At 39.4% G+C, this 21114-nt stretch overlaps 1 protein-coding gene across 1 annotated transcript in view; it reads left to right on the top strand.

The window, feature by feature from the left end:
* The window catches only part of NEK5 (NIMA related kinase 5), a 78349-nt gene that overhangs the window by 25028 nt on the left and 32207 nt on the right, over nt 1-21114 (top strand). Inside the window, exons 8-15 of the mRNA XM_064373607.1 lie at nt 786-986; nt 1064-1145; nt 2831-2964; nt 8623-8804; nt 11939-12005; nt 13824-13940; nt 14936-15022; nt 18515-18607. Of these exons, the coding sequence (XP_064229677.1) occupies nt 786-986; nt 1064-1145; nt 2831-2964; nt 8623-8804; nt 11939-12005; nt 13824-13940; nt 14936-15022; nt 18515-18607 (963 nt within the window). The remainder of the gene's footprint in view (nt 1-785; nt 987-1063; nt 1146-2830; nt 2965-8622; nt 8805-11938; nt 12006-13823; nt 13941-14935; nt 15023-18514; nt 18608-21114) is intronic.

The following is a 21114-nucleotide window of genomic DNA, read 5'->3' as shown; positions in this document are numbered from 1 at the left end:
ATAGAAGATTCTCTGGTTTATGAAGCATTTTAGAGGAAATGAAAAATGTTTATGCTAATTTTAAATAGCAAGAGATAAAATTTCATATCAGTGTGATCTCAACTTTGTAAAATAAAAATCATTTTTAAAAAAGATAAGAAGGAGCTATCCCTCTGAGTGGTAAAATTATACATATTTTCCCATGACTTTAGAACTTTCTATACCTTCCAGTTTTTTGTTACGAGTAAACATTATTTTGATAATAAGACAAAATTAAACAAACAAAAAACTTGTTTTAAGTAACATGGCATCCCATTGAGTAACTGCAGTATTTGCTCATGGAAGATTAGTTGATGAAAACAATTTAGGGTGGACCATAGTGCTTCTTCTTTATTTTTTGTTTTTTTATTGACACAGGTTCTCACTCTGTCACTCAGGCTGGAGTGCAATAGTGTGATCATGGCTCACTGAAGCTCTGACTTCCTGGGCTCAGATAATCCTCCTGCCTCAGCCTCCCAAGTAGCTGGGACCACAGGCTCATACCACCATACCCAGCAAATTTTTAAAAATCATGATTTGGAGAGATGAGATCTAACTGTGTTTCCCAGGCTGGTCTTGAACTCCTGGGCTCAAGTGATCCTCCTGCCTCAGCCTCTCAAAGTACTGGGATTACCCACGAGCTTAGTGCTTCTGCAATTTAAAAACATTGTTTTGCTTCTTGGTATATTTGTTACTTTAACACTTTTAAGATTTGTTACTTTAGTAACTTTTCTCTGATTTAGTATCATTGCTCCTTGTCCTTTCAGTTTGAGGGTAGCAACTTACAGCAGCTGGTTCTGAAGATTTGTCAAGCACATTTTGCTCCAATATCTCCAAGGTTTTCTCGTAACCTACATTCCTTGATATCTCAGCTCTTTAAAATATCTCCTCGAGACCGACCATCCATAAATTCCATTTTGAAAAGGCCCTTTTTAGAGAATCTTATTCCCAAATATTTGACTCCTGAGGTGAGTTTTGAGGTGGTTGTTTGAATTTTGGCAGAGATTTTGGTTTGTAGGTCCTTGACACGTGTGTTTGGTTTTAGGTCATTCAGGAAGAATTCAATCACATGCTTATATGCAGAGCAGGAGTGCCAGCTTCTCAACATGCTGGGAAGGTGGTCCAGAGTAAGTGTGACTTAGCCGTACAATCAAAAGCATCTATTACACATGTGTCATACGGAGAGTAATGCAAGGAAATGTCACCAAACATATGGAAAGTGGACATTTGAAAAATACAAGCAGTATAAGCAGGAAAAAAATCATCCTGTCAAATGACAACTAGTGAGTGTGCCTCAAAGTTGTATATCTAGTTCATACATTAGCCCCTTCCTTCTCATTAGTCAGGAAACCTTCATGAAGCAGAGGACATGCTGAGAGAGATGCTTGAAGAGGTTGAACCCAAACTTAACTTTTGTATAGGGAGGGGATAGAGTGTGAGAAGGTTACAGATAGACACAGATGATGAGATGAAACTTGTTTTTCTAAAATAGGATAGACCGGCAATTAAGAATTCTGTTGCAAAGGACCACTGGAGCTGAAGTTAGGATCTTGGGGTCTAATTGGCAACAATGGGAACTGTTACTATGTGAAAGTGATGAAGGGCTCTGTGTTACAGGAGGGGTGCATTAAGGAAGAGAAAATTACTAATTCACTTGAAGGTGTGAAAGTCAAAGCCCCAGGATTTAGCCACAACTCAATGTCTAGACTTACAATATCAGGAGGAGCAGAAAACCTCTCAAAGAAATCCATGATAGGGAAATGTTATCCATTGTGATAGAGATGCTAAAATTGAGGAAAGTTAAAGAGAAAACGAATGAGCTTCTTTGCCATTTAATTTGACTGACGTTGTATATCAGTCTAGATTGAGAATGTTCAGAAAATAGATAAGTAGAGAATACGGGACAGTGTATTGTCCATGTTTCTAGTATAGGTAAGATAGGAGAACAAGAACAATTTTTTTTTTATTGTGATCAGGTCTCACTGTGTTGCCCAGGCTGGCCTCGAACTCTTGAGCTCAAACAGTCCTTCCACCTTGGCCTCCCAAATTGCTGGGATTACAGGTGTGAGCCACCTTGCCCAGCCCAAGAACAAATTTTGATGGAGATAAAGACAAACATTAGAAAATCTACTCATACCTTAATCCCAGCACTTTGGGAGGCCAAGGAGGGCAGATCACTGGAGGCCAGGAGTTTGATGCCAATCTGGCCAACATGGCCAAACCACATGTCTACTGAAAATACAAAAATTAGCTGCACGTGGTGGCGCATGTCTGTCATCCCAGTTACTCAGGTGGCTGAGGCATGAGAATGGCATGAACTTGGGAGGTGAAGGTTGCAGTGAGCTGAGACCCTGCCACTGCACTGTAGCCTGGGTGACAGAGTGAGACTTCTCAACAACAACAACAAAAAAAAAAAAAAGAGAGAGAGAGAAGATCTACTCATCAATTCCAAACAATGTGGCATGAATGGAGTGGCCTGATAACCCAAGCTCTGAGGACCAAATTTAATAACTTTTACTATTACCCCATACATATTGTTTCTGTAAATGTTAATATTAATTTCTGTTTTTTCTGAAAAAAAAAGTGATGTCATGTATTACTTGAAGTATGCAAAGGGGCTCTGAAAAAATGATTTTCTCCTTTTAAAGAAAATGCATATTAATTTTTCAGCTGTACTTCTCTGTGTGTAAAATATCTTTGGCTAAAAAGTAAACTTGCTGAAATGTAGCTTATGTTTATACTCTTACAAGTATCAATATTAAAGGTGTACAATTTTTAAAAAATTGAAGCCATTTTATTTTGGTTAATTAAGAGTGCAAAATACAAAAAGTGAGATTCCAGGGAAAGTGCCCACCAAGATCAAGGATATCTGTGCCAATTAAAAGGAATGCAATATTGCATAGAAATGAATGGAGACCACCAGCTGGAGTGCAGAAGCCCAGATCTGTAAGTCATTCTAAACTCTCCTTTGTGTTTTTTAGCTATATATATATATATATTTTTTTTAATTAAGACAGAGTTTTGCTAGGTTACCACCAGGCTGGAGTGCAGTGGTGCGATCTCAGCTCACTGCAACCTCCACCTCCTGGGTTCAAGTGATTCTTCTGCCCCAGCCTCCTAAGTAGCTGGGACTACAGGCATGTGCCACCATGCCCAGCTAATTTTTGTGTTTTTATTAGAGATGGGGTTTCACCATGTTGGCCAGGATGATCTCAATCTCTCGATCCACCTGCCTTGGCCTCCAAAGTGCTGGGATTATAGGTGTGAGCCATGGTGCCTGGCTGGTATATTCTTTTTCTTTAATTTTTTAACTTAAAATTTTGTGGGTACATAATAAGTATATGTATTTATGGGGCACATGAGATGTTTTGATACAGGCAAGCAATGTGAAATAAGCACATCATGGAGAATGGGGTATCTATCCCATCAAGCATTTATCCTTTGAGTTATGAACAACCCAGTTATACTCTTTAAGTTATTTTAAAATGTATAATTAAGTTATTATTGACTATAGTCCATCTATTTTGCTATCAAACAGTAGGTCTTATTCATTCTAATTTTTTTAACCCGTTAAAGGTATGGTATATTCGGACAGACCTACCTGCATGTGTTAATGAGGTACAAGCTCATTATTTGGAGTCCACAGATTTTGTACTTATTCTGTAATGAGCATTATAATGGTATTTTGTTGGACAACTTCTAGTTTTTACATTTTATAAAACAAAGCTGTATATTCTTACTAGTATACTTCAGGTTTAATTTTATTTTTGTAACTGAAATTCTTCTAATTTCTAATAAATAAGGTTTTTCTATGTAGGACACATGTGAGTAACAGCAATAGAAAACAATCTGAAGTTAATTTTCTTAGTTCTAACATATATAGAATTAAGAAGTTTTTATGATATAATAATTGATATTTCCCTAGTGATTCTTTGTGTTAATTATTTGAATTCATTTCAGCAGAGCGTTGAATCTTTTAGGTCATACTAGTGAAATGCTTCTGGTATGTAAATGATAAAATGGCTATTATATTTTAATTAAAGAATTGTATTTTTAAAGAAGGCTCATGGTATAATTATAGAACCATTTGGAAGTAAATTTACTTGATACATAGATGGAAGTGTTTACTTGATACATAGACATTTTAGAAAATGTGTTTGTATATAAACTTTTAAAAAAAATCCATTGTTTAAGTTATTGCCCTTCATTTGATAAAGGGCTTAACTTATTTATTTATTTGAAACAGGGTCTTGCTCTGTCACCCAGTCTAGAGTGCAGTGGCGTGTCTTAGCTCATTGCAGCCTCGAGGTATTAGTCTGTTCTCATACAGGCTAATATAAAGAACTACTTGAGACTGGGTAGTTTATAAAGAAAAGAGATTTATTTGGCTCACAGTTCTGCAGCCTGTATGGGACACATCACTGGTGAGGCCTCAGGAAACTTATAATCATGGTGGAAGTGGAAGCAGGCTCATCTTAAATGGCCAGAGCAGAAGAAAGAGAGTGAATGGGGAGGTGCTACACACTTGTAAACAACCAGATCTCATGAGATGTTACTTGCTGTCAGAAGAACAGCAAGGGGGAAATCTGCCCCCATGATCTAATCACCTTCCACCAGGCCCCTCCTCCAACTTCGGAGATTATAATTCAACATGAAATTTAGGCAGGGACACAAATCTAAGCCGTATCATTCCACCTCTGGTTCCTCCCAATTCTCATGTCCTCCTCACATTGCAAAATACAATTATCCCTTCTTAACAGGCCCCCAAGGCTTATTATCATTTCAGCATTAACTCAAAAGTCCACAGTTTAAAGTCTCATCTGAGACAAGTCAAGTCCCTTCCACCTATGAGTCTATAAAATAAAAAACAAGTTAGTTACTTCCAAAATACGATGGGGGTACAGGCATTGGGTAAATTCACCCATTTCAAAAGGAAGAAATTAGCCAAAACAAGGGGTTATAGACTCCATGCAAACTCGAAACCTAGCAGGGCAGTCATTAAATCTTAAAGCTCCAAAATAATCTCTTTTGATTCCATGTCTCACATCCAGGGCATACTGCTGCAAGGAGTGGGCTCCCAAGGCCTTGGGCAGCTCTGCTCCTGAGGCTTTGTGGCTACAGCCCCTTTGGCTGCTCTCACAGGCTGCTGTTGAGTGCCTGTAGCTTTTCCAGGTGCATGGTGCAAGCTGTCATTCAATCTACCGATTTGGAGTCTGGAAAATGGTGGCCCTCTTCTCACAGCTCCACTAGGCAGTGCCCCAGTGGGGACTCTGTGTGGAGAATCCAATGCCACATTTCCCCTCTGCACTGCCCTAGTAGCAGGTCCCCCTGCAACAGGCTTCTGCCTGGACCTCTAGGCTTTTCCATACATCTTCTGAAATCTTGGTGGAGGCTCCCACGCCTCAACTCGTGCACTCTGTGCACCTGCATACTTAACACCATGTGGAAGCCACCAAGGTTTATGGCTTGTGCCCTCTAAAGCAATGGCCTGAGCTGTACCTTGGGCCCTTTTAACCATGTTTGGAGCTAGAGCAGCCATAATATAAGACACCACATCCTGAGGCTGCACAGAGTAGTGGAGAACCTGGGTCTGGTCCTCAAAGCCATTCTTCCCTCTTAGGCCTCCAGGCCTATAATGAGAGAGGCTGCCTCAAAGGTGTCTGAAATGCCTTCAAGTCATTCCCCCCATTATCTTGGCTAGCAACATTTGACTCCTCTTTATTTTTGAAAATTTCTGCAGCTGGTTTGAATTCCTCCCCAGAAAATGGGTTTTTGTTTCCAAGCTGCAAACTTTCCTAACTTTTACATTCTGCTTCTCTTTTAAATATAAGTTCCAGTTTTACATGATTTATTTGCTCACAAATATGATTACAGGCTGCTAGAGCAGCCAGGCCACGTCTTGAACACTTTGCTGTTTAGAAATTTCTTCTGCCAGATATCCTAAATCATCACTCTCAAGTTCAAAGTTCCACAGATCCCTAGGGTAGTGATAGAATGCCTCCAACCACTTTGCTAATGCATAAGAAAAGTGCCCTTTGCTCCATTTCCCAATAAGTTCCTCATCTCCATCTGAGACCTCCTTAGCCCAGACTTCATTGACCATATCACTGTCAGCATTTTGGTCACTACTATTTTAACAAGTCTCTAGGACATTTCAAACTTTCCATCATCTTCATGTCTTCTTCTGAGCCCTCCATACCCATCTAACCTCTACCCATTACCCAGTTCCAAAGTCACTTTTACATTTTCAGGTATATTTATACAATAGCCCACTCCTGGTGCCAATGTACTATGGTAGTCTGTTCTCGTACTGCTATAAAGAACTACCTGAGACTGCATAATTTATAAAGACAAGAGGTTTAATTGGCTCACAGTTCTGCAGGCTGTACCAGAAGCATGGTTGGGGAGGCCTCAGGAGATTTACAATCATGGCAGATGGGGAAGCAGGCTCATCTTACATTCAGGAGGAAAAGAATGAAGGGGTAGCTGCCACACACTTTTGAACAACCAGATCTCATGAGAACTCACTATGACAAGAAGAGCAAGGAGGAAATCTGCCTCCGTGATCCATTCACCAGACCTCTCCTTCAACATTGGGGATTACAGTTCAACATGAGATTGGGCAGGGACACAAATCCAAACCATATCACTCGGCCTCCCAGGCTCAAGCGATCCTCCCACTCAGGCTCCTGAATGGCTAGTACTACAGGTGTGCGCCATGATGCCCAGCTGGTTTTTATTTTTTGTAGAGTCAGGGTCTCACTGTGTTTCCCAGGCTGTTCACAAACTCCTGGGCTCAAGTGATCTGCCTGCCTCAGCCTCCCAAAGTGCTGGCATTATAGGCATGAGCCACTGTGCCCAGCCTAAGGGCTTAGTTTTATTAAATAAATAAGAAAAGTATCTTGTGATTCAGAGGACTCTTTATCAGACCTGTAGAAGAGAAAATACATCTAAAAGATTTGAGGACGAATTAAATTATGAGAACTGTTGAACACATTAACATTTTTTCCAATTCTTTGAAAAGGTAAAATTGATTTCCACAGGAACTACCTCTGATATTCTTATTATTGTTGGGATGTTAGAGAAAATTTTAAAGAAACTGTTTATTGTCTTTCAATACTTTTCTCTATTTCTAACCACTTTTCAACAAGTAATTAATAGTATTTTCTTCTAGGTTATATGCATGTGAAATTGTAAAACAAAGAAACTACTGCTCACTTTAAAAGATTTTTAAAATAGGCCAGTGCAGTGGCTCACACCTGTAATCCAACACTTTGGGAGGCTGAGGCAGGAGGATCACTTCAGCCCAGGAGTTTGAGACCAGCCTGGTCAACACATTGAGAGCTCACCTCTACAAAAAATAAAATTAAAAAAAAATTAGCTGGATGCGGTGGCATGTGCCTCTAGTCCCAGTTACTTGAGAGGATGAGGCAGGAGATCCCTTGAGCCCAGGAGTTTGAAGCTGCAATGAGCTATGATCACACCACTGCCCTCCAGGCTGGGTGACAGAGCAAGATCCTGTCTCAGAACTTAAAAAAAAAAATGTTTTTAAAGTAAACATATAATTTGTGTTTAGATTAATGAACTAAATTTTATACATTTACTTTAATATTTAAATAGAACTATATGAAGGTATTTTTCTAGATTAATGATGGTCAAATATATGCAATTTCATATGGTCCAATCTAACATATATGAACCATATAGCAGTAAAAAGAACAAAGAATATGATATGTTACCTCTTTACATGAGGACATTTTGGTGTTAATTGTTTTTGTTATTCATATTCCCAACGATTTGTTCCTAGGTTGTTGCAGTAGTTTCATCTTTTTTTTCTCTTTTTATTTTTAACTGTAAACTGGACAGAGTTGCCACATTTAAGGTTAAATTGACCCCACTTTGCTCTTCAGCAAGAAGGTCTTGACTGGGTTTTATATCTTAATTTGATCTGTTTCTTGTCTTCTAGCTCAGTGGCCTCTATTCAATTGTGAGATAAACTGTCATTTCTGGTTCTCCTGTTCTCATTCTGTTCTGGTTGGGAGGGGTGGTAAGAGCTGGAATGGTAATATTCCCATGACAGCTGTTATGTGACCTTTTTTATGTTTTCTCTGGAAGAATGACTCTGATTCAGCATCTTCTTTTCTTTAAGTCATGATGCCATTTTGCATTTAGTCAATTTATCAGAAACTAAAATGTTGCAAATCCCCAAATGTATGAATTTCACAAATACTTTTTTCCCTCATATAGTAAGGTATAAACAAATTTATGAAAAACAGAAAACAATAATTCTGAGTTTAGTTTTGGATCTTGGGTTGGCTGGGCATACTCACTAGCTAAGTATTTTTCACATACTTGCCATGAAGTATGCATGATTCATATCCATACCTTAGCAAAACTGTAAACCACTATACTATAGTACTTAGGTATTTTTGTACTCTTGGATTTGGGGACTCTAAGATTATTTTACTCTGAAAAACAAGTGTAGAAGAAACACAGCAAAAATACACCTTCAGTGCCTTGTCTTAGCTATGGTCACTATCATATTGCCAAGTATTATAAATTTGTGTTATGGTTTTTTAAAACATCCCCTCTTCTTTTCTTCAGATAAAAATGATAGGAAGGCCCAAACTTGCTGCTGTGTGTGGACATTTTGATTACTATTATGCTCAACTTGATATGCTGAGGAGGAGAGCCCACGAACCAAGTTATCACCCTATTCCTCAAGAAAATACTGGAGTTGAAGATTACGGTCAGGAAGAGAGGCATGGCTTATCCGCAATTCAATGGTAATGTTGTGCTAACTTAAGCTTTGGTTATCTGAAAATAACTTTATATATTAACATTCATTATTCTGAAATCCAAATTTTCCTAACACAAATAATCCAAGAAGAACTTTGCAAATCTTCATTTGAAACACATAGTTCCCTTGACCTCTTTCTTTCTTTCTTTCTTTCTTTCTTTTTTTTTTTCTGGAGACAGTGTCTCACTCTGTTGCCTAGGCTGGAGTGTGGTGGCATGATGTCAGCCCACTGCAACCTCCGCCTTCCATGTTCAAGCAATTCTTGTGCCTCGGCCTCCCCAGTAGCTGGGACTACAGGCGTGCGCCACCATGCCTGGCTAATTTTTGTATTTTTAGTAGAGACAGGGTTTCACTATTTTGGCCAAGCTGATCTCAAACTCCTGGCCTCAGGTGATCCGCCCACCTCGGCCTCCCAAAGTGCTGGGATTACAGGCGCGAGCCACCTCGCCTGGCCATGTTAGTGCCCTCTTTCTAGGTCAGCCCCACACCTGCTCATTCATTAGTTCTTCAAATTCTCAGGCACTTTCTCACTAGGCAGCCACTTAGCTCATGTGACCTACCCACCTTGGCCTCCTAAAGTGCTGGGACTATAGGCATGAGCCACTATGTCCAGCCCTTCTTTTTTTTTTTTGTTAGAAAGATTTTGTTTTTGTTTCCATTGGAATGTCATATATATTACACAAATCAAATCTGTTGACATCTCAAGCATATAACAATTAAACGCTCTTATGAATTACATGGGAATTACATATACTGTGAGAAGTGTTATAATTATTATATAATCTATATGATAATTTAGCCTACAGAAGTAACAAAGTCTTGTAATTGAATAAAGCAATCAATGTGTTGCTAGACTATCACAATTGATAAGTAATTGATAAACTATCTTCTTTTTCCTTTGACCCTTTTTCATCTCAAGTCTGTTCTAGCTTTTCTTTTTCATAGAGTCATTAACTGTAGGCACACACCCATGATTTTTCCCTTTTAATGTTCTTTCTTCCTTTTACTAATTCTACTATATGGCAGGTGAAAAAAAGAGTAGTATATATTCCATTTTCCAAAGAGGTTACTAATTTGAATTAATAATTGAATGATTAAAATCAAAGGATAATTTGGAGACATTTTGAGAAATACATTTCATTCAGCATTTATGTTTTAGGGATTCTCAAAATATGGACATATTAGAAAGAAAATAGTATACTTAAATTGGTCTTATAATAGATTTTCAAAAAATTTACTCCATAACAGATTTCTGCAGATCTGTAATATTTTCAAATTTTTTTCACACTGATGTCAATATTCCTGTGTCCTGAATAATTGACACCTGACACAGACCTGAAGACCTGAGTCTGAGAGTTCTTTTTAAAAAATGTTTTGTCATCAAATTATTTTTGTTCAGGGTTTAGAATTTGTTACTTTGGCAACTATGGTTATTTATTATTGAAATTTTGGATGAATTATGAAAAATGTAACAGACTGTAATGGTAATCTCATGAATAGTGAAAATGAGATAAGCAAGAATGCAAAGAGAGTAATTTCTTCAGAAACATATAATGGGAAAAACAGATGTTTTATCTTTAAAGATACTGGGTACTGTTGTGGTTTTATCCATCTTCATAAAACATTTTTAATTATCTCCACAATTATCAAAAGTTGAGTCTTCCATTAGTTCAAATTGTAATATCCATATTAGACTCAATTAGTGAGGGACAGAGATTTTACAGATGAACTGGGAGCAGCCACAAAAATCCCTTTCCCTTTTCTCAACCACTGGGAAAATTATCTTCCACTCTTTGCCTAGGTTTGAGAGCTGTCAAGCTATCAATTATTTTGACCACGTCTGATTTTATCTCCCAGGCTCTTACATGAGACAGCAGGAAGGTCCTTCTCTTTCCTGGATGCCCCTTCGATGCCTGGTAATCCCTCTTTGTATGCTCCCCCGGCCCCAGCTTTTTCTCTGCTGGATATCCAATTCCAGGTCATGGGATGGAGGAAGAGAAATTTCTACAGGATTTGGGGGACGGGCGGTAGAGAGCAGGTAGACAGAGAGAGAATGTCTTTTGGATTTTCGACAGTCCCTGGGTGTCTGAATCATTTTTCTTATGAAGATATTGATACACGTGCCAGTTAGGCTTTTGAGACAGATGAGTGCTACAATTTACCCTCATTTGATTCAGGAACTATCTGTGTGTCAGGCACTTCACAGCCCCGATCTCTTCTAATCCTCATATCAATTCCTTGAAATGGTACCATGCCCACTTTACAGCTGAAGAACTAAGACTCAAAGACTTTAACTAGCTTGTCATTTCATACTATTTCTAAACCCCTGATTATTAACTTGCCTCTTTGTAAATTGGGGATGCTTATCATGATGTTCCTTCCTAAAGGAATTATTTTTGAAATGACTGTTCTCTCTTCAGAGCCATAGAAGTTACTCATATTCCAAAAAACTTATTATCTGAAATGCAGTTTTTAGTTAGCAACCAGTAATTACAGAAATGTTTTGCAGGAAATTTTGCAAAAAAGTGATAGAAACATAAAATATGAGTATAAACTTGAAAATTGTTTAACTAAAATTAAAATTGTGCTGAGAAAATACCTTAAACATTTGGAGAGACAGCTAAATCTAAATCATGATTTCCTTTTTCATTAAGCATTTATGTGCAGAGATAAAAGAGATGGAGGGACACATTCTGCTCTCAGGGAGCTCAGTGTGTGGTGCAGGAAACAGATATGCAGCCATTGTTAAATCAGGAGCAACAACCTGTACATTAGACACCTACACAAAGCGTGAGAACTTCTGGGTGTGGATTTGTTTTCCTCCCCACAGCATATGGAAGGACTGAATCTTGCCCTGAAGAAAAATCACTGGATAAGAATATTTTTCTGTTTAATCTTCTCCTGTATCCTCACTTGTTATTCTTTATCCTTTTTCCTCTTGATTCCAAAGTTTTCTTTTCCGTTGTAAACATTCTGTAACTGTAGACTACTTTTTGGGCTTGGAACTTCAAGCCACCGGTGAATTATGAATCTCATTGCTAAATTGAAAATCTACTTGTCAAATTGGTGCCTGAGATTCATTAAAATTTCTACTTAAGCTGAACATTCTTATTTTCTAAGGCCTGCTGAGTACCTTCAGAGAAAATTTGAAGCTCAACAATATAAGCTGAAAGTGGAAGAGCAATTGGTAAGTAAGATAGCAAATATGGGAGGCAATTAGGAATTTCCTAATAGTTTTTCTGTTCACAGATATTCAAGTCAAAGTTCATTCCACCAGAAAATCAAGACTACTCTCTACCAGTCCCCAGTTATTTTTTGTTTTTTATTTTTTGGGACAGAGTCTTGCTCTGTTACCAGGCTGGAGTGCAGTGGCAGCATCTCAATTCACTGCAACCTCTGCCTCCCGCGTTCAAGCAATTCTCCTGTCTCAGCCTCCTGAGTAGCTGGGATTACAGGCGCCCACCACCACACCTGGCTAATTTTTGTATTTTTAGTAGAGACAGGGTTTAACCATGTTGTTCAGACTGGTCTTGAACTCTTGACCTCAGGTGATCTACCCACCTTGGCCTCCCCAAGTGCTGGGATTACAGAGTGTGAGCCACTGCACCTGGCCTGAGTCCCCAGTTTTTAGTAGCTAAAGAAAATAATGGGAACAGGCTTGAATCAGAGTCTTAGCAGCCCTGTTTCTTCCTTGGCTCTGTCTCTTCTGTGGGACCTTGGACAGTTCATTCAACCTATCTGAGCCTTAATTTCCTTTTCTATAAGTGAGAAAATTTAGAGTAGATGAGCTTCAAATTTCCTTGTAGTGCTGTAGTGCTTTGGTTCTATTTTGTTAAAGATTCTTCTGCACATTAAAAAAAAGTGACTAGGCCAGGTACGATGGCTCATACCTGTAATCCCAGCACTTTGGGAGGCCGAAGCTGGCAAGTCGCTTGAGCTCAGGAGTTCGAGAATAGCCTGGGCAACATAGTGAGACCTTATCTCTACAAAAAATACAAAAATTAGCCAGGTGTTGTGGCATGTGCCTGTAGTCCCAGCTACTCAGGAGGCTGAGGCGGGAAGATGACTGAAGCTCACAGTGGTTACAGAGAGCTAAGATTGCACCACTGCACTCTGCCTGGGTGACAGAGTAAGACTCTGTCTCAAAAGAAAAAAAAAAGTGACTGTTGTATTTTATTTGAAATGAAAGTTAACCTTTACCCTTAAATACTTTCAGAATTCTGGGGCTGAGAGGGGCTGGATTTGCACCCTATTTGTATTACTCTTGTTTTGAACCGCTGAAAACTTGTAGTTCTATTCTTCTACATAATTCATGCTCTGGGTTTGCTAACCCTTTACAAAGCTTTGATATCACAATTATAACTTACCAGTTCCAAAAATAAATCTACATATCTCAAATGGTAGCATAAAATATGGGTCACTTAGAATAAGCTACTTAAATTGTTGAATTAATTTTTAAAAATTGTTTATTATATGTGTGGCACAGTGGCTCACACCTGTAATCCAAACACTTTGGAAGGCTGAGGCAGGAGGATCGCTTGAGCTCAGGAGTTCAAGACCAGCCTGGCATCATAGTGAGGCCTTGTTTCTACAAAAAAGTTTAAAATTAGCTAGACGTGGCAGCATGTGCTTGTTGTCCCAGCTACTCAGGACACTGACGCAGGAAGATTGCTTGAGCCCAGGAGTTAGAGGTTGCAGTGAACCAAGATTATGCCACTGTACTCCAGCCTGGATGACAGAGTGAGACTCTCTCAAACAGAAATATATATCCATATTATATATATAGATATATATAATATGGATATATATAATACATATATATATTTCTATATATATAAATGTTTTATACTTAAATTAAGAAAAATATACTATTTACCACAAAAACTTCCCAAATATTGAGTTTGCTTAGTGATATAATTCTTGTTTATAGGAAAAAGTCAAGGTCAAATCAGAAGATGTTTCTGAAATTAAAGTATGCTTTTAAATTATTTCATTCATTAAATAGGGTCTTCGTCCATCTTCTGTGGAGCCAAATTACAACCAGAGAGAAGAGCTAAGAAGTAATGTAGAAGAGCCTAGATTCCAGGAGCTGCCATTTAGAAAAAACAAAATGAAGGAACAGGTTAAAAACTGTTTAATTCCAGGGCTACCATTGTATTTCTTTGTATTACTGTCTTTTGTACGTAATAGGAAGTTACTTCTATTTCCTGCAGTGCCCCTGAGAGGGCGCTGTTGTGTAAATACTTGGACACTCAATTTGTCAACACCATGCTGAGTGTTACAGGGGATACAGAGTTAGGTATTTCACTTTCTCAGAAAATGCAATATGGCTAAGTTCATGAAGCTTTTCACCTTGGATTCATAGATTAACGGTCCATCATTAACAGATTTGGGATTTATATTAGTTTCCTGGGCTGCCATAACAAAGTTCAACAAACTAGCTGACTTACAGCAATAGAAATGTATTGTCTCACAATTCTGGGAGAGCAGAAATCCAAAATCAAGGTGTCAGCAGAACCAAGTGCCCTCTGAAAGCTGTAGGGGAATCCTTCCTTGCCTCTTCCTGGTTTCTGGTGCGTCGCTGGCAATCTTTGGCATTTCCTTTATTTTCAGTCGCAAAACTCCATTCTCTGCCTTCATCACATGCTGTTCTCCCTGTGTGTCCCTGTCTTCATATGGCCATCTTCTTGCAAGGACTCTAGTCATAAGGGCTCACTGGTACGATCCCAGCTTAACTAGTCACATCTGCAGCAACCCTGTTTTCAAATGGGGTCATATTCTAAGGCACTGGTGGTTAGGACTTCAACATATCTCTTTTTGGGGAGGGACAAAATTCAATGCATAACAGGGTTATATATAAAGGTGGGATTTATAAAGTAAGTGTACATCGTGAACACATTTGGGTTATATATAAAATCGAGCTCTGTATCTGAAGCCGCCGTCTTACAGGATGTGAAGTACCACAGCCAAACATAAGGCAGATTATCATTTTAGGAGCAACAGATTTTTCTATCTTATTTTATATTACACACTTTTGAAACTGTAGGCTGCATAAGGATTATTTTTGTTTTGGTGTTCATAAACACTTAAAGTTTCTGGATTGGGTTTGCTTTCTAGGAATATTGGAAGCAGTTAGAGGAAATACGCCAACAGTACCACAATGACATGAAAGAAATTAGAAAGAAGATGGGGAGAGAACTAGAGGTAAATTCGTTCTTCTAGGGAAAACATTGTTTTATCGATTTAGAGGTAACCAAATTGAGCTGCTATGAAAAGTAATGATTTCCTTATAGAAAAGATAAAGTTTTATCATAGAGATAATCATGCAGACTTCTTTTGTAATAGGAAAGCTGTCAGACCTCATTGGAGCTTCAGTTTATTATGGTTTATGAGAGACTACACAAGATAATAAGGATATCTGAAATTGTCAGGAATGGCTATTATTAAAGTACCTATTGATTGTTTTCCTCATGAATCAGTCAATATGTATTTACTGAGCAGCAACTTTAGACCAGAACTGGATTAGATGCAGAAAGTCCAAAATGAGTGTAAGTTCATGCCCAGAAGAGGGGGGAACCCCACCACACTAGTATTTTTTCAACTATCTTCGGGGTAAGGTTCTAAAGGCTATTTTAGGCAAAATCTGAGTGCAGTTGAACTGATTCTTAAAAATCTCTTCAAGGCACCACATTGGAAATTCATCCTTCCATCTCCCAAGAATGTCTATTGAGTTACTGCTTCTTCAGAAGCACGTCAGATGAAATAGCCAGCCTGTGTTTGGAGACCATGTTGTAAGAAAGATACGTGACTATTGAAACACTAGGAACACACTCAGTGCCCTAGAATGCCCTCCCAGGAGAAGCTTGCAGGCACTGAGATGGCTGTCTCCATCCCACTCACACTGGCCACACACTCATTGAGTAGAGCCACCATGCTGCTGAAATTGATCTCTCTCTCTCTCTCTCTCTTTCACCACAGTGCATACAGATAAATTAAGAGAAGTCAAATGAATGCGTGGTACAATTCAGTTATATTTGCCAGGCTGTGAACTAGAGCTTTCACATACTGTATTAGTCTGTTCTCACACTGCTGATAAAGACATACCTGAGACTGGGTAATTTATGAAGAAAAAGAGGTTTATTGGACTCACAGTTTCACATGGCTGGGAGGCCTCACAATCATGGCAGAAGGCAGAGGAGGAGCAAAGTCATGTCTTACATGAAAGCAGGCAAGAGAGCTTGTGCAGGGTAACTCCCATTTATAAAAACATCAGATCTTATGAGACTTATTCACTACCATGAAAACAGTATGGGGGAAACTGCTCCCATGATTCAGTTATCTCCACCTGGCCCCACCCTTGACACATGGGGATTATTACAATTCAAGGTGAGATTTGGGTGGGGACACAGCCAAACCATATCATACATACTTCTTCTTCTTCTTCTTCTTCCTTCTCCTCCCCTCCTCCTTCTTCTTCTTCTTCTTCTTCTTCTTCTTCTTCTTCTTCTTCTTCTTCTTCTTCTTCTTTCTTCTTCTTCTTCTTCTTCCTCTTCCTCTTCTTCCTCTTCTTGTTCTTCCTCTTCTTCCTCTTCTTCTTCTTCCTCTTCTTCTTTCTCTTCCTCTTCTTCTTCTTCCTCTTCTTCTTCCTTCTTCCTTCTTCCTTCTTCTTCTTCTTCTTCCAGACAGAGTTTCACTCTTGTTGCCCAGGCTGGTGTGCAATGGTGTGATCTCAGCTCACCACAGCCTCTGCCTCCTGGGTTCAAGCGATTCTCCTGCCTCAGCCTCCCTAGTAGCTGGGATTACAGGCATGTGCCACCGTGTCTGGCTAATATTTGTATTTTTGGTAGAGACAGTATTTCTCCATGTTGGTCAGGCTGGTCTTGAACTCCTGACCTCAGGTGATCCACCCACCTCAGTCTCCCAAAATGCTGGGATTACAGGCATGAGCCACCATGCCCAGCCATACTTACTTTAATTTACCCCCATACAGAGAAGTTAAGTAGCTCATCTAAAGTCACTTAGATATTACAAAGCAGACTAAATATTTAAATATCTGACTTTAGGCTGGGCACAGTAGCTCATGTCTGTAATCCCAGCAATTTGGGAGGCTGAGGTGGGAGGATTCCTTGAGCCCAGGAGTTTGAGGCTAGCTTGGGCAACATAGGGAGGCCTTCCCTGCTCTAAAAAAAAGTACAAAAAGGCCCGACATGGTGGCTCACGCCTGTAATCCTAGCACTTTGGAGGCCAAGGCGGGCAGATCATGAGGCCAGGAAATTGAGACCATCCTGGCCAACATGGTGAAACCCTGTCTCTACTAAAAATACAAAAATGAGCTGGGTGTGGTGGTACGCACCTGTAGTCCCAGCTACTCAGGAAGCTGAGGCAGGAGAATTGCTTGAATCAGGGAGTCAGAGGTTGCAGGGAGCTGAAATCACGCCACTGCACTCCAGCCTGGCAACAAAGTGAGACTCAGTCTCAAAAAATATATATATACACATACATATATAAATATATATACACATACATATATATATTTACATACATGAACATATATACAAAAAAATTTTAAATTAGCTGGGCATGGTGGTTTGCACCTGTAGTCCTAGCTACTTGGGAGGCTAAAGCGGGAGGATTGCTTGAGCTAGGAGTTAAAGGCAGCATGATTGTACCACTGCGCTCCTGCCTGGGATACAGAGCAAGACTCTGTCTCAAAAAAATAAAACAAAAAGTAAAACAAAACAAAAATCAGACTATAAAACCCCTACTTGGATTCATGCCTGTAATCCTAGTACTTTGGGAAGCCAAGACAGAAGGATCGCTTGAGCTCAGGAGTTTCAGACCAGCCTGGGCAACATAATGAGACTCCATCTCTACAAAAAATTTAAAAAATTTGTGGGGCGTGGTGGCAAACACTTGTAGTCCCAGCTACTCAGGAGGCTGAGGTGGGAGCCCAAGATAGAAACTGCTGTGAACTGTGATTGTTCTACTGCACTCCAGTCTGTGCAACAGAGGGAGGCCCTGTCTCAAAAAATAAAAAAATATAATTAAAACCACTATTTTTTCAGGCATATGCAGATCTACTTGTAAATGGTTGGAATGATGAGACACAAAACAGTCATAGAGTAAGCCCCGTAGGTGCACAGGCGCCAAGATGAGCAGAATGAGCTGGTTGGAATGATGAGACACAAAACAGTCATAGAGTAAGCCCCGTAGGTGCACAGGCGCCAAGATGAGCAGAATGAGCAGGAAACGGATTTTTATGGAAGAAGTGGGTAGGGCCTAAACTGGGTCTGAGAAGAAGAGTGGAATTTGGAGAGGCAGAGTTAAGGGAGGTGAGTGGACATTCTGAAAGAGCCATGCAAAGGTTGGGACAGAGGACTGTGTGTGCTGGGAGGGGCAGCGTGGAGGTGGTTCTCACCAGAGCAGAGGCCTGGCTTATGGTGGGCAGCCTCGAGCCATCATCAGCCTTATGTCTAAAGCTGGTCTGGGATGGGCAGCCTGAGCCCTGCAGAAATGGATAGCAGACATTTCTACAGAGTCTATGGAGGAAGGACTGGGAAATACTGAGGCTGCTGTGGGGAAAAGGAGCTATAAAAAGGGTTCTGTCCAGCCATTCCATTGATCGCGCATCAGCCAAGTAGCCTTCAGAGCTCACTCAGAACCAATCTCGTTGACTGTGTATAATTTGTGTTAAAGGAGAACTCAGAAATAAGTCATAAAACCTATTTGGTGAAGAAGAGTAACCTGCCTGTCCATCAAGATGCATGTGAGGGAGAAGCACCTGTGCAGGTAATGATGGCTATTATCAGACATGCGTGTGCTTGTGGTGCGTGTGCTTGCGGTGCGTGTGCTCCACCCAAGTGGCTCTTTTGCTGTGCAGCACAACCATGTAGGGAACTTTTTAAAAATTCAGATGCTTCTCTCTGCCCCAGATGGTCTGGGATGGGGCCCAGGCATCCTGTCTGCAGAAGCTTGCTGGGTGATCTATCGTGTAGCCAGGTTTGAGAACTGCTGCTCTTTAGCATGAAAACGTTCCATTCTTTGGAGGGTCTGAGTCAGTGTCTCAGACACATTGGTCCGGAAATCTGACAGCCAACTTCTCTTCCATTTCAACCTTATGTTTTTGGTGGAGGTAAGAGGCTGGGCAGAGTTGAAATAACAAATAAATCTCAAGAGAGTTTTTTTTCCCCTTCTGAGAAAAGATTATACAATTATAATGCAAGATGAATCTGTTGATTTCAACCAATTCTGAGAATTACTCAACCTGTGAAATAACCTGATAAACAATGCTCTTATGATTACATGTTTTACTTTTCAAGGAATTATATTGATTTTGTGAATAAGAAGCCCAAGTGTGCTTTTATTTTTGCTTAGTAAGAAGATTCTCAATGATTTGGCCTCTAATGAGAATTATTATTATCTCATTTTTATAATTAGTGTAATTCTTTGTGTTTTAAATTATATCTATTATTAGAGCTTGATCCAGAGTCAACTAGAAATGGAAAATCCTCAAGGAATTATAAACTTGTCATTCAAAGGTGCCAGTAGGATCACAGTCAAATTCTGTGTAAACACGGCTCAGATGTTACAGATGTGTTTTTCTCTCACATTTTAACTTGGTTAGATTAAATCCAGTACCTTAATGTTTTTAAAAAGTCAGGTAGTTAAAAATAAACCAATGGAAGAACACAAACAAATGATGGTACCCTCCCTCAAAAGTTTTATGTCAGGAATTGGGTGAATAAAATTTTATATGTTTTATGCAAGAGGAATAACACTGAAAGAAAACATACCAAAATGCCAACGGTGGTAATTGGTGGTATCTGGATTGGTATGAGTAGTGGTTATTATTGTCTCTCTACTTTTTAAATTTTTTATAAGAAGGTTACAGAACTTTTACTACAAATATGTATAATAAAGTGTCTGTTCCTTAGTTCTGTCAGTACTCTAATCAGTATCTTCAGACAAAAACAGCCATCTGAAAGCCAGGAATGGTGGCATGAGACTATAGTTCCAGCTATTTGTGAGGCTGAGGATCCCTTGAGATCAAGAGTTTGAGATCAACCTGGGTAATACAGCGAGACCCCCATCTCTTAAAAAAAAATAAAAGGCATCTGCTATTTCCTGAAGGCTGTCCTTCAGAGCAATCCAGCAGCAGATCCCTTTGCAAACTTCTGTAAAGGAAATGATTATCACCTAATTTGTCTACTTTTTGAATTTAGGTTTTAATTATTTTATGGGAAGGAAATATGTAGCTATAAAATAAGACATGTTTGATAAAAATCTCTATTTGTAGAGTTATCTTTCCAAAATACTGATTTGAACACGTTATTTCTCTGCTCGACAATCAATGGTGACTGCCATTTTCCTTAGCGTGGCCTGCTAGACTTTTGTGAGTTGTTCCTAACAGAATGTTCCAGCCTCATCGCTCACATTTCCCCCAAACATACCCAAGGCTCTAACCTCAAATTACTTTTTTAAAGCCCTACTTATTTACAAAGATATCTTCCTTTTAACCTTCAGGCCTTTGTAAAATGCTCATTCCTCTACTGAAATATCCTTTCCGTCTCTTCTTTTCTTGCAGAACTCACCGTATCAGACCTCCTGGTGAAGTTTCTAGCACAGCTTTTTTCCCTTTCCCTCTTAGAATTAATGGCGCCTCATCTGTATTTTCACAGCTTTTCCAAATACTTCATACACAGCCTGTGTCATTGTTAGTTATTTGCACTGCAACCTTAGGAAGGGTGTTTTTCTGCTTTGTAATATGAAGTCTGAAATCAGGGCTATGACTGATGTATCTTACTTATATTTGTGAAATTGGTTGTCTGATCTGCTTGGATAGTCTGGTCATCTCAATTGTACAATATGTGTCCCATTACTTTACTTTCCTTAAAATACAACCATCTTAGATCCCAATCCTGATCTACTCCAGTGGGTGGGACATTGAAACTCAGTCTGCAGTCAAGCTCTCCAGCATCATGTAATCTGAAAGCCCTTCACGGTCCTGTGAAGATTGATAACTATGCAGCCATGAGGTCTGGGATCTTGAGGCAGGGACGCCAGGGTGGTGTCCCGTCTCTTGCTCACTACTCCTATATACTGCCAAGACTAGGACTTGAGTCCCCCATCTCTTTTAAAACAGTTTTATTGAGATATAATTGATCATAATAAACCACACATATTTAATGTATATACTTTATAAGATTTGACACGCACACTCATGAAACCATCACCACAATCAATATAGTGAACATATCCATCACCGGCAAAAGTTTGTTACACCCTTTTGTAAACTC

The sequence above is a fragment of the Aotus nancymaae genome, unplaced genomic scaffold (genome assembly GCF_030222135.1).
Source record: "Aotus nancymaae isolate 86718 unplaced genomic scaffold, 86718_ANA_hifiasm-v0.15.2.pri h1tg000009l, whole genome shotgun sequence".
NCBI lineage: Eukaryota > Metazoa > Chordata > Mammalia > Primates > Aotidae > Aotus > Aotus nancymaae.
This window is presented reverse-complemented; position numbering and strand designations above follow the sequence as displayed.